Source organism: Pseudoliparis swirei, chromosome 5, assembly GCF_029220125.1.
Source record: "Pseudoliparis swirei isolate HS2019 ecotype Mariana Trench chromosome 5, NWPU_hadal_v1, whole genome shotgun sequence".
Lineage (NCBI taxonomy): Eukaryota > Metazoa > Chordata > Actinopteri > Perciformes > Liparidae > Pseudoliparis > Pseudoliparis swirei.
Window position 1 is genome coordinate 329,164 of NC_079392.1, and position 15,000 is coordinate 344,163.

Below are 15,000 nucleotides of genomic sequence, written 5' to 3' on the forward strand. Positions count from 1 at the left end.
GAGGAGGCGTCTGCCGGCCTCTAGCAGCCGCCTCCTGCTCGACACGCAGTCTTCCCTCGTCAACGGAGACCTTCTGTGTCCTCCGGTGGTCGACATGCAGCTCACTGAGGCCACTATGTTACGACATGCCGACGCATCCTGACCTCCTGACCTTGAGGGCAAACACTTCATCGCTGACCTTTGAGGACATGTTCTTTTGTGGTCCAGAAACTCTCACTGATTTGGCAAAAAATGTACCAAGAGGAAAAAATGACCAATAGCAGATTCAAAGAGTCCCCAAAAAGATCAAATGTTCCATATTTAGGAAGTAAAAGGCCTCCATTAGAATAACAAGACCCAACCGATCAGTTGGAAGCACGTCACGGCGCCCGCCTGGTGGGCCTTTGACACGGCGTGACCCTTTGAGAGGTCGTGCTGTGTCTGATTACGACACGTCTGATGGGACCATTAGCAGCTCCCACATGTTGAACTGGAAGCTTGTTCACCAACTGTCTCTCTGCATTCTAATCAACGCAAGCTGAAGTCAACATGTCAGCCATTCCTCAAGCACACATGCATGGTGTGGCTATGGACCCCCCCCCACGTGGGCGGACACCAGGGAAGCAAGACAATCCAAACATCACCCGAGCCCATCCAGGCATGCCATTCATTCCCAAATACAGCATCGTTCCAGACGCACACAAAATCAAGTGGGGAAATAAATCAAAATGAACAAATCCATCAAACTAAGTGTGAAGAGCAGGACAGCAGCATCAGGAGGTCCACCTCAGAGGGGCGATGAGCCTGGTGGCGGTGCTCTTCTCGGGACTCGGCCAACGGACCGGGACCCGAAGGGGCCGAGGAACCAGGTCTTCCCACAGCAAGAGGTCTCCGTTCACCTTTGAGTCCCTACGTTGTCATGGCAACGAGGGAACCTTTCACCAGCCACTTGGCATCTCCTGGTCCCCTGTGGCTCCGCGGTGGCATTTCAAACCTCTGAGCCAACGCACACACAACAACGTCCTACCTGACACTTGTCGAGTCCCTGGGGGCCACACAGTGACCATCAGGGGAGAGCGCCGTGTCAAAGACACATGTGCTCTTTGGTTCCAGCAGAAGGTCAGAGCTCAAGGTCAGGAGATGCGACAGCAGGCGTGTCTCGGTGGGCGTGACGTGGACTGATGAACCCAGCAGATACGTTGGCAACAAGGTCAGCTGTGCGTCAGTCAGCATGCAGACGAATCGAGGCCCAGAGGCCGGTCGGCTGCACGGAGCCAGGAAGGAATCCCAATTGCATGGACAGGCTCCTCGTTCCCAGAGACCGAGAGTCCAGTTGACTCTTTTGGAATTGAGAAGATAATAAAAGAAACATGTACCTTTCATTTGGACCCCTAACAACACAGATCCTTTGTTTTCAAGCCCCAATGTGGAGAGATAGACAAGAAGCCTCACAGTGGACGAGGTGGGAAGCAGCGGAGAGAGAACGCCAGAGTTCTGCCTAACTGGAGGTGTGGAGGGACTTGTGCCAAAAAACGGTCAGAAGGTCGACATTATCGGCCATTTTGGTGAGGCAGATGTTGCTGCCCCAAAATGAAGGGGGAAGCCAAAATAATGTGCAGCCTTTAGTGTCACCTTGAAGCTGAGATTACACCCTCTAGCAGTACGTCGTCCTTTAGTCACGCTGGGCTCGGCCAGATGAACACGCCTCGGCTGGCCGATGCTCAGCAGCCACTGGGGCTCATCAACATGGAAATGATGACCTCAAGGAAGCTGACATGGTGGCAGGGGATCCAATCACAGCACCGACCAATTGAGGGCTTTCAGAGGCCGAGCAGCCAAATGACAGAGCGTCCCCTCGCTGCGGGGATCTCTTCAGTCTCACATTGTGGATTCAGATATTTGCATTTGAATAAAAGTCTTCTGATGGCAGCGTCATTGTTTTTGAGGGGTGTCTATAAACTTCAGGACTCCTTGAGACGCACAATAGAGGTGGCAGGTTGATCTTTGGCCGGGGAGGACAAGGTGTAATCTAGCTTTCTTTCCCAACGTTACACAAATGCACAGCAGGACATGCAAGCACATTCCAAAGCAGGCAGACATCGTAGGAGGGCAAACATGCACATGCGTCCACCACAGCTCAGTCTTCCTGCATCCCTGTTCTTCTCACAATCATTCTCCAAATCATCGTCGGCTCCATGAGTCTGGCTAGAGCGGCGGGGCGGTGCCATGCGGCGTGGACACGACAATGACCGGTGACCAACGGACTCAAGTTATGGAGAGATAGTCTTTTTCAATTGGTGCACAAGGGCGCTGGAATTGAACCCTCATCTGAGCTAACGGGTGATTCTATGGACCAAAGACATGTCGATGCAACAGCTGCAGACAGCACTTGCTAACATTGAATATTCCTCAGAGTTTTGTTCTAATATTTCGGATCCCATGCCAAACTAAATGTCTCTGGCTTATTACACAATTGGCAATAAAAACCCATGAAATGATCTTGCCGGCTCGAGTCCGAGCAGCTCGGCCCACGTCCAGAAGCACATGCTGCAGCTTGCTCATGGACTCTTCTGGAAGGACAGAGGCTGCAGCAGCACGACGCGCTTGATCCTCCGGACCTCTACTTCCTGGAGACCAGCGACTCAAGTCCTCCGCTCTCAGCCTGATGGGGGGTCGCTGACCTCTCCTGAAGCAACGCCTTGCCAGACTTGCTGAAGCACTTGGAACACTCGCTTCAAAAGGAGGAAGCGTAGGTAAGAAAAGGAGTGTCAGCGCAGCGGGAGCCAGACTCTGGACCTGCTAACAGCTCAGAGCCCAACGCGACCCCTAAGGTCCCCCTCGTCGGCGCTGGAGCACAGCATGACGCTTACAACAGAGAATATGTTTTCTTACTTAGTCACATCAACCTCAGTCACTGATGTGACGTGAGGCTCCGCCTCCTGAGGGCGTCGGAACAACACATTATGATGTGATTGAGTGTCGTGACTGCAAAGGGAACACAAACAGCAGTCAGTCCACACGACCGATCACATCGAGCTGCCACCATCGCTCAATAAAAGTCTCTGTGAGCCGCTGAGCAGCAGCCGACGTGAAGTCAGAGTCATTATCTTGTTATGGATCCACATGGCACCGCAACGGCTGCCTGGGCGCCACGGAGCCCAATCAGGCCCAATCAGGAGGACCTGCCTCCAGGAATGGATCGCTATAAACAAGATGGCAGGAACACTGGCTGCGTACACTTATTATTTCATTCGGCATTTGCACTCCGAGACTCAAGAAGCAGAGCAGCGTCATTGTGAGGAACAGAATAACCACAAATAGACAAGCATGTGAGGGAAAAGGTCAGGACACCGAACCAAAGGAAAACACACAAACACACACCGGCATACGCACGACACGAGGGACGCTCACAAACCAGGAAGTGCAGAGGAACCGAGGGAGGGGCAGTGGAAACACAGGGCGCTGAAAGAAAAAGACCAACACGGCCAACGGGACTCCGTCCAGCATGCAGGCGCAGTTACATTCTCCCATCATGCAACAGGTTCTGTTACTTCACGTGCTGGGTTTCTATGACAACACATGCAGAAAGCCTTTCGGTGCAGAAGCAATACAAAGGATGCCAAACGAGAAAAGGCCCACAATGCAAACGTAAAGCAGGAAACAAGACCCGGAGGGTTTGCTTTCATCATGTCTTCCTCCAAATAGAGAAACATTTCTTTGAGAATCGTTTAGCAGTTTGGGTAAACTGAGGAGTGTTTCTTCAGATCAGTAATGTGTCAGGCTCTGGAAAAGGCAAATACAGCTACAATTTTTCAACATGTTGATTTTTTTTTTTCAAATGTGGGTTCAAAAAAGTAAAAAAGAAAAAACACACCAACCTTCTCGCAGCTCTGAGGGATGTAAAGGGGTTGATGCAGAACACAATGACATGAGGAGAAGAGAAAAATAGGGGAAACACAGAGAGAGTAAAAAAAGCCACCTCAAGGTGTTTAGCTGCAGCTACATTCCCCTTTGCGTTAACCCCCCGCCCCCACCCCCCCCGTCCCCTCATCCCCCACCCCACCCCTCATCCCCTGCCCCCATCCCTCATCCCGCCCTCATCCCCCCACTCCCTCATCCCCTCGCCCCCATCCCCGTCCCCCTCATCCCCCCCTTCACCAAACAATTAGCTCCGCCCAGTGGCCGCGCTGGCGCTGCTAAGAGAACATCGTGCGGCGCCACTGGAGTCAAATGAAGCGTCCTATACTCATAATTCAAAATGTCCCCCGCTCCTCACGACCACAAGGGGGCGCTGCTGCGTTTCATTTGGTTAGAGAAGGAAACCAAAAGAAGAGAAAATAAAGAAAAACTAATGAGATAGAAAAGAATAAAAAGACACAGTTTGGGCTGAAATTAGCAGCTGCAGTTCAGCCAGTCCAATGTGGTTCCAGCCAATCAGCACCGACGTCAGGGTGGTTCTGGCGGGGCGGGCCGGCTCCGGGGCAGCGGGCCCGGTACCGCTCAGGAGGTCGTGTGTTCTGGACGGCCGACCACAGCTGCTAATCTCTGAGCATTTCTCTTGACTAAACAGTGAACATCAAGAATCAGAGACAGAACCACAGAGCGGGCCCCTGCAGGCAGAACACGGGTCACATGGGGGGGGGGGCTGTTGGTATCAGGCTGCAGCTGAAGGGGGCTTCTAAAGATCGGAAGACCCCAGTGCTGCGTCACAGAGCCTCGGCACGGCTCCAACCACTCGGGGCGCTCTCGACTGACAGGGGCCACGAGGCTCCTAGCGTCCGCCACCGGCTGCTGGACAGTAGCATCTAGCCTAGTGAGGGGCCACCGGCTGCTGGACAGTAGCATCTAGCCTAGTGAGGGGCCACCGGCTGCTGGACAGTAGCATCTAGCCTAGTGAGGGGCCACCGGCTGCTGGACAGTAGCATCTAGCCTAGTGAGGGGCCACCGGCTGCTGGACAGTAGCATCTAGCCAAGTGAGGGGCCACCGGCTGCTGGACAGTAGCATCTAGCCTAGTGAGGGGCCACCGGCTGCTGGACAGTAGCATCTAGCCTAGTGAGGGGCCACCGGCTGCTGGACATTAGCATCTAGCCTAGTGAGGGGCCACCGGCTGCTGGACATTAGCATCTAGCCTAGTGAGGGGCCACCGGCTGCTGGACAGTAGCATCTAGCCTAGTGAGGGGCCACCGGCTGCTGGACAGTAGCATCTAGCCTAGTGAGGGGCCACCGCTGCTGGACAGTAGCATCTAGCCTAGTGAGGCCACCGGCTGCTGGACAGTAGCATCTAGCCTAGTGAGGCCACCGGCTGCTCGACAGTGGCATCTAGCCTAGAGAGGTGCCACCGGCTCCTGGACAGTAGCATCTAGCCTAGTGAGGGGCCACCGGCTGCTGGACAGTAGCATCTAGCCTAGTGAGGGGCCACCGGCTGCTGGACAGTAGCATCTAGCCTAGTGAGGGGCCACCGGCTGCTGGACATTAGCATCTAGCCTAGTGAGGGGCCACCGGCTGCTGGACAGTAGCATCTAGCCTAGTGAGGGGCCACCGGCTGCTGGACAGTAGCAACTAGCCTAGTGAGGGGCCACCGCTGCTGGACAGTAGCATCTAGCCAGTGAGGCCACCGGCTGCTGGACAGTAGCATCTAGCCTAGTGAGGGGCCACCGGCTGCTGGACAGTAGCATCTAGCCTAGTGAGGGGCCACCGGCTGCTGGACAGTAGCATCTAGCCTAGTGAGGGGCCACCGCTGCTGGACAGTAGCATCTAGCCTAGTGAGGGGCCACCGGCTGCTGGACAGTAGCATCTAGCCTAGTGAGGGGCCACCGGCTGCTGGACAGTAGCATCTAGCCTAGTGAGGGGCCACCGGCTGCTGGACAGTAGCATCTAGCCTAGTGAGGGGCCACCGACTGCTGGACAGTAGCATCTAGCCCAGTGAGGCCACCGGCTGCTGGACAGTAGCATCTAGCCTAGTGAGGGGCCACCGGCTGCTAGACAGTAGCATCTAGCCTAGTGAGGGGCCACCGGCTGCTGGACAGTAGCATCTAGCCTAGTGAGGGCCACCGGCTGCTGGACAGTAGCATCTAGCCTAGTGAGGGGCCACCGGCTGCTGGACAGTAGCATCTAGCCTAGTGAGGCCACCGGCTGCTGGACAGTAGCATCTAGCCTAGTGAGGGGCCACCGGCTGCTAGACAGTAGCATCTAGCCTAGTGAGGGCCACCGGCTGCTGGACAGTAGCATCTAGCCTAGTGAGGGCCACCGCTGCTGGACAGTAGCATCTAGCCTAGTGAGGGCCACCGCTGCTGGACAGTAGCATCTAGCCTAGTGAGGGCCACCGGCTGCTGGACAGTAGCATCTAGCCTAGTGAGGGCCACCGCTGCTGGACAGTAGCATCTAGCCTAGTGAGGGGCCACCGGCTGCTGGACATTAGCATCTAGCCTAGTGAGGGGCCACCGCTGCTGGACAGCAGCATCTAGCCAGTGAGGCCACCGCTGCTGGACAGCAGTGCTAGCCTAGTGAGGGCCACTGCTGGACAGCAGCATCTAGCCTAGTGAGGCCACCGCCGCTGACATCATGACATCTAGTGACATCACAGTGACACCGCCGCTGGACAGTGACATCTAGCCCAGTGAGGGGCCACCGGCTGCTGGACAGTGATCATCATAGTGAGGGCCACAGTGGCATCACAGTGTCATCACGGTGTCATCACAGTGTCATCACAGTGACATCTAGTGACATCACAGTGAGGCATCACCGCTGACATCACAGTGCATCTAGCCTAGTGACATCACAGTGACATCATAGTGACATCATAGTGAGGCCACCGGCTGCTGGACAGTGACATCAGCCAGTGAGGCCATCACAGTGACATCATAGTGATCATCATAGTGAGGCATCATAGTGACATCACAGTGACATCACAGTGACATCATGTGACATCATAGTGACATCACAGAGACATCACAGTGACATCACAGTGACACATCATAGTGACATCACAGTGACATCACAGTGACATCAGTGACATCTAGCCCAGTGAGGGGCCACCGCTGCTCACAGTGACATCACAGCCTAGTGAGGCCACCGTGCTGGACAGTAGCATCTAGTGTCATCACGGTGTCATCACAGTGTCATCACAGTGTCATCACAGTGTCATCATCGCGGTGTCATCACTGGTGTCATCACAGTGTCACCATGGTGTCATCACAGTGTCATCAGTGACCATCACAGTGACAGTGTCATCACGGTGTCATCACAGTGTCATCACAGTGTCATCACAGTGTCATCACGGTGTCATCACAGTGTCATCACAGTGTCATCACAGTGTCATCACAGTGTCAGTGACATCACAGTGACATCAGTGACATCACAGTGACATCATAGTGACATCATAGTGACATCACAGTGACATCACAGTGATCATCATAGTGATCATCATAGTGACATCACAGTGACATCACAGTGACATCACAGTGATCATCATAGTGACATCACAGTGACATCACAGTGACATCACAGTGACATCACAGTGTCATCATCACATCAAAGTGACATCACAGTGACATCACAGTGATCATCACAGTGACATCATAGTCACATCATAGTGACATCACAGTGACATCACAGTGACCATCACAGTGACATCATAGTGACATCATAGTGACATCACAGTGACATCAGTGACCATCACAGTGACATCATAGTGACATCACAGTGACATCATAGTGACATCACAGTGACATCACAGTGACATCAGTGACATCAGTGACCATCACAGTGACATCACAGTGACCATCACAGTGACATCACAGTGACATCATAGTGACATCATAGTGACATCACAGTGACATCACAGTGACATCACAGTGACATCATAGTGATCATCATAGTGACATCACAGTGACATCACAGTGACATCACAGTGACATCACAGTGACATCACAGTGACATCACAGTGACATCATAGTGACATCACAGTGACATCACAGTGACATCACAGTGACATCACAGTGACATCACAGTGACATCATAGTGACATCACAGTGACATCATAGTGACATCACAGTGACATCACAGTGACATCACAGTGACCATCACAGTGACATCACAGTGACATCACAGTGACATCACAGTGACATCACAGTGACCATCATAGTGACATCATAGTGACATCACAGTGACATCACAGTGACATCATAGTGACATCACAGTGACATCAGTGACCATCACAGTGACATCATAGTGACATCACAGTGACATCATAGTGACATCACAGTGACATCACAGTGACCATCATAGTGACATCACAGTGACATCACAGTGACATCACAGTGACCATCATAGTGACATCACAGTGACCATCACAGTGACCATCATAGTGACATCACAGTGACCATCACAGTGACATCACAGTGACCATCACAGTGACCATCATAGTGACATCATAGTGACATCACAGTGACATCACAGTGACCATCATAGTGACATCACAGTGACCATCATAGTGACATCATAGTGACATCATAGTGACCATCAGCTCCCTGACCCGTTCTTCATGTCAGGCTCGTGAATTATTGAGAGGGAACAAAGTTATTTGTTGCACAGCAGAGGAACAAAGGAGGAGATATAGAGACATCTTCATCTCATACGCACAAGATGAAGAATACATGAGGACAACGGGTCAGCTTCACTTGTCAGAGCTGCTCAGCTGCGTGGTCACGGAGAGGAGCAGCTCCTCTTCCTCACGGAGAGGAGGAGGTCCTCTTCCTCACAGAGAAGAGAAGCTCCTCTTCCTCACAGAGAGGAGAAGCTCCTCTTCCTCACGGAGAGGAGGAGGTCCTCTTCCTCACGGAGAGGAGGAGGTCCTCTTCCTCACAGAGAGGAGAAGCTCCTCTTCCTCACGGAGAGGAGGAGGTCCTCTTCCTCACGGAGAGGAGCAGCTCCTCTTCCTCACGGAGAGGAGGAGGTCCTCTTCCTCACGGAGAAGAGCTCCTCCTCTTCCTCACGGAGAGGAGCAGGTCCTCTTCCTCACGGAGAGGAGGAGGTCCTCTTCCTCACGGAGAGGAGCAGCTCCTCTTCCTCAAGGAGGAGCAGCTCCTCTTCCTCACGGAGAGGAGCAGCTCCTCTTCCTCACGGAGAGGAGGAGGTCCTCTTCCTCACGGAGAGGAGCAGCTCCTCTTCCTCACGGAGAGGAGGAGGTCCTCTTCCTCACGGAGAGGAGGAGGTCCTCTTCCTCACAGAGAGGAGAAGCTCCTCTTCCTCACGGAGAGGAGAAGCTCCTCTTCCTCACGGAGCTCCTCTCTGATTGTTTCTCTTCTCTCTGCTGGACCTCCTGGCGCCAGAGGACTTAAAGGTCAGAGATGCTCTGGATGCCTCAGAACACCACGAGCGCCGCTCTGTAGGGCAGCTGACGGCGTGACGAGCTCCGCTCTACAGACACGCCACAGGGAGTCCCTTCCCCCGAGGGGAGGTTCTGATTGGTGGGCACCTCCCAATCAAAACCAGACTTACCGTGGAGCTCCTGGACCTGGAGCGCGAGCCCAGAGTTCCCTCTGGAACCAGGACTGACAGACACACGGATCGCGTCGGGGGGGCGTTCAGACAGCGGAGCATGACATCACAGAGGACCAGGAGCTGGTCACGTGTCGGGTTACATGTGGACGTTTCAGAGCATCAGCTGTGACGTCTGGGGCAGAGCGAGCGGCGCTAGGAGCCGGAGGCTACGCTCACAGGACAGCTAGCGCTAACACACGGGTCATCCCTCCTGGTCAACAGGAAGTGGCGCGAGGAGCCGGAGGCTACGCTCACAGGACAGCTAGCACTAACACACGGGTCATCCCTCTTGCGCAACAGGAAGTCGGTCACACAGTGGGAGGAGTTTGAGTCGGCGGCCGGCCTCCAGACCGGGTCCCTACCTCGCACATAAAGGTTAGCGGGGGACGAGTAGCGCACGCCTTCCACGTTAGACGCCACGCACTCGTACTTCCCCTGGTCCGTCTCCTCGCTGTTCTCAATCTGCAGGGCGCCTGGAAGACATGAAGAGGGGCGGGGCGTTAGATAGGTCCAATGCTAACGCTGTTAGCAGGAAGACGCTCCTCTGCAGCCTCAACCATCCACACATGAACCAGTCAGGCAGGGGTCAGAGGGGTCAGAGGGGTCCATGAACACTTCCTCCCGACCTTCTGTCGTGACAACTCTTCAGAAACATTTAGAGAGAAGATGCATAGAAAAGACGTATCGACGTATCGGTATGACCCGATGACCTCTGGTATGACCTGATGACCTCTGGTATGACCCGATGACCTCTGGTATGACCTGATGACCTCTGGTATGACCCGATGACCTCTGGTATGACCCGATGACCTCTGATATGACCCGATGACCTGATGACCTCTGGTATGACCCGATGACCTCCGATATGACATTATGACCTCTGGTATGACCCGATGACCTCTGGTATGACCTGATGACCTCTGGTATGACCTGATGACCTCTGGTATGACCCGATGACCTCTGGTATGACCTGATGACCTCTGGTATGACCCGATGACCTCTGGTATGACCCGATGACCTCCGGTATGACCCCCGATGACCTCCGGTATGACCCGATGACCTCCGGTATGACCTCTGGCATGAACCGATGACCTCTGGTATGACCCGATGACCTCTGGACTCCAGGTTGGTGGCAGCCTGGTGGCAGGTTGGTGGCAGGTGCTCAGAAGCTGGCCTCAACACCGGGGAGACCACAACGTACGGACCGTGTGAAGTCCGGTTCCAGGGGGACCGTCCCAGAAGATCCATGCGCTGAATGACAACATCTTTGGAAGGCTGAGGTCGTTTCAATGCTTCATGAATAATGATGCCGAAAGGCCCTTTTTGTTGACTGTTACAGTCTTTGATATTTCATCTTTTCATTCGGTGTGTGCTAACTGCTGACGGTCTGCAAATGCTTCTCTTAAAAACAAATGTCTTGATCTGAAAATACTATTTCACAAATGTCATCTGAAGGTCAACAAAACACAACCAGCTTCATGCAGAGGGGGACGGATAATGAGCTAAACTACATGAATCGAGAGCCAATTAAAACCAACAATGGCTGCTGTGAATTGGACCTCCTGGCAAAAGAGAGGGAGCAAGAAAGAGAGGAGTGTTTGAGGGAGTGGTGGGTTTCATCTGCTCCTCTCCATCTTTGGAGACGTCTCACTAGGTGGCATCATCTATTGTTTCCCAGCCCTACTGGCTTCATTATATATTCAAGCTATTATTTAGTGGATCTGTGAAGAACCCATGAAGACTGCTTCAGAACAGAGAGAGAGGGAGAGAGAGGGAGAGAGGATGAAAGTGAGGATGAAGACAGGGAAGAGGAGCAAGCAGGAGAGACAAAGGAAGCAAGAGATGTAAAGGACACCAGGAGAGAATATTTATTACACACACAGAGCCCCCCCCCCCCACACACACAAACACAGAGCCCCCCACACACACACAGAGCCCCACACACAAACACAGAGCCCACACACACACAGAGCCCCCACACACACACAGAGCCCCCACACACACACACAGAGCCCCCACACACACAGAGCCCCACACACACACACACAGAGCCCCCACACACACACAGAGCCCCCACACACACAGAAAGCCGCACCCACACACACAGAGCCTCACACACACAGAGCCCCACACACACACAGAGCCCCCACACACAGAGCCCCCACACACACACACACACACCCACACACACACAGAGCCCCACACACACACACACACAGAGCCCCCACACACACACACAGAGCCCACACACACACACACAGAGCCCCACCACACACACACAGAGCCCCACACACAGAGCCCCCCACACACACAGAGCCCCCACACACACACACACAGAGCCCCCACACACACACACAGAGCCCCCACACACACACACACACAGAGTCCCCACACACACACAGAGCCTCCCACACACACACAGAGCCCCACACACACACACAGGTCACAAGCACACACACACAGAGCCCCCACACACACACAGAGCCCCTCCCCACACACAAACACAGAGCCCCCACACAGGGTCACAGAGCCACACACACACACGAGAGGTCACACACACACGAGAGGTCACACACACAGGTCACAGGGTCACAAGGTCACAGCGTCACAAGGTCACAGGGTCACAAGGTCACAGGGTCACAGCGTCACAAGGTCACAGGGTCACAGCATCACAAGGTCACAGCGTCACAAGGTCACAGCGTCACAAGGTCACAGGGTCACATCATCACAAGGTCACAGCATCACAAGGTCACAGTCACAGGTCACAAGGTCACAAGGTCACAAGGTCACCAGGTCACAAGGTCACCAGGTCACAAGGTCACCAGGTCACCAGGTCACAAGGTCACAAGTTCACCAGGTCACAAGGTCACCAGGTCACAAGGTCACAGGGTCACAAGGTCACCAGGTCACAAGGTCACAAGGTCACCAGGTCACCAGGTCACAAGGTCACAAGTTCACCAGGTCACAAGGTCACCAGGTCACAAGGTCACAGGGTCACAGGGTCACAAGGTCACAGCGTCACAAGGTCACAGGGTCACAAGGTCACAGGGTCACAAGGTCACAGCGTCACAAGGTCACAGGGTCACAGGGTCACAGCGTCACAAGGTCACAGGGTCACAGGTCACAGGGTCACAAGGTCACAGGGTCACAGCGTCACAAGGTCACAAGGTCACAGGGTCACAAGGTCACAGCGTCACAAGGTCACAGCGTCACAAGGTCACAGGGTCACAAGGTCACAAGGTCACAGGGTCACAGCGTCACAAGGTCACAGGGTCACAAGGTCACAGCGTCACAGGGTCACAAGGTCACAGCGTCACAAGGTCACAGGTCACAAGGTCACAGCGTCACAAGGTCACAGCGTCACAAGGTCACAGGGTCACAAGGTCACAGCGTCACAAGGTCACAGGGTCACAGCATCACAAGGTCACAGCGTCACAAGGTCACAGCGTCACAAGGTCACAGGGTCACAAGGTCACAGCGTCACAAGGTCACAGGGTCACAGCGTCACAAGGTCACAGGGTCACAAGGTCACAGGGTCACAGCGTCACAAGGTCACAGCGTCACAAGGTCACAGCATCACAGGGTCACAAGGTCACAGGGTCACAGGGTCACAAGGTCACAAGGTCACAGGGTCACAAGGTCACAGCGTCACAAGGTCACAGGGTCACAGCGTCACAAGGTCACAGGGTCACAGGTCACAAGGTCACAGCGTCACAAGGTCACAGGGTCACAAGGTCACAGCGTCACAAGGTCACAGGGTCACAAGGTCACAGCATCACAAGGTCACAGGGTCACAAGGTCACAGCGTCACAAGGTAACAGGGTCACAGGTCACAGGGTCACAGGTCACAGCATCACAAGGTCAGGGTCACAGCGTCACAAGGTCACAGCGTCACAAGGTCACAGGGTCACAGCATCGAGGTCACAGAGGTCACAGGTCCCACAAGGTCACAGGCGTCCAGCACAGGTCACAGGGTCACAAGGTCCACAGGTCACACAGGGGAGAGGGTCCCAAGGTCACAGAGAGGAGGTCACAGTGTCCCACATGGTCACAGGGTCACAAGGTCACAGGGTCACAGCATCACAGGGTCACAAGGTCACAGCGTCACAAGGTCACAGGGTCACATGTGTCACAGAGAGGGGGCACAAGGTCACAGGGTCACACGGAAGGAGGACCATGTGTCCCAAGGTCACAGCGTCACAAGGTCACAGGGTCACAGCATCACAGGAGAGAGGAGGACCATGTGTCCCACCGGAGAGGGGGGTCTCACCGGTCAGAGGAGGACATCATGTGTCCCACGGAGAGGGGCGTCCTGCCCACCGGAGAGGAGGACCATGTGTCCCACTGAGAGGAGGGGCGTCCCCCCACCGGAGAGGAGGACCATGTGTCCCACCGGAGAGGGGGGGGGGCGTCCCCCCACCGGAGAGGAGGACCATGTGTCCCACCGGAGAGGGGGGGGGCGTCCCCCCACCGGAGAGGAGGACCATGTGTCCCACCGGAGAGGAGGACCATGTGTCCCACCGGAGAGGGGGGGGGGCGTCCCCCCACCGGAGAGGAGGACCATGTGTCCCACCGGAGAGGGGGGGGCGTCTAGGATTAAAGTACTCAACATCACAGCCTTATCAACATGACTTCCTGTCGCCATGCCCCCCCCCCCCCCCGTGACCTTCTCTACGGTAGAACCTCCATGTGATACTGATGAGGAGGAGGAGGGAACCGACAGGTGGAGGGACTGACATCAAGGTGTGACACACACACAACACACACACACAACACACAACACAGAACACGTCTTCATGTTGGTGGTTTATAGGAGTGAGAGTCCCACGGGCCCCTGTGGCCCCTGAGGCCCTGTGGACCCTGAGGCCCGAGGTGTCCTGGTCTGGGTGAGAATACGGGAAAGGGGTCTCTCTCTGTCATTGAGTTAGACATCTTACCTCGGATCGGGGTCCCCTCTGGAGGAGAGACAGACACAACAGAGTTTAGTTCAGCGGCAACGTTAGTACGGGTTAGATAACTTAGTACGGGTTAGATAACTTAGTAAGGGTGAGATAACTTAGTAAGAGTTAGATAACTTAGTACGGGTTAGATAACTTAGTACGGGTTAGATAACTTAGGACGGGTTAGATAACTTAGGATGGGTTAGATAACTTAGTACGGGTTAGATAACTTAGTAAGGGTTAGATAACTTAGTAAGAGTTAGATAACTTAGTAAGGGTTAGATAACTTAGAACGGGTTAGATAACTTAGTAAGAGTTAGATAACTTAGTACGGGTTAGATAACTTAGGACGGGTTAGATAACTTAGTACGGGTTAGATAACTTAGTAAGGGTTAGATAACTTAGTACGGGTTAGATAACTTAGGACGGGTTAGATAACTTAGTACGGGTTAGATAACTTAGTACGGGTTAGATAACTTAGTACGGGTTAGATAACTTAGTACGGGTTAGATAACTTAGGACGGGTTAGATAACTTAGTA

General features: G+C 54.0%; 1 protein-coding gene across 3 annotated transcripts in view; it reads right to left on the reverse strand.

The window, feature by feature from the left end:
- The window catches only part of LOC130193426 (receptor-type tyrosine-protein phosphatase S-like), a 124,615-nt gene that overhangs the window by 46,931 nt on the left and 62,684 nt on the right, over nt 1–15,000 (reverse strand). For all 3 annotated transcript variants that reach the window (XM_056413836.1, XM_056413837.1, XM_056413835.1), the window contains exon 6: nt 9,883–9,993. In XM_056413836.1, coding sequence (XP_056269811.1) covers nt 9,883–9,993 — 111 coding nt within the window. The remainder of the gene's footprint in view (nt 1–9,882; nt 9,994–15,000) is intronic.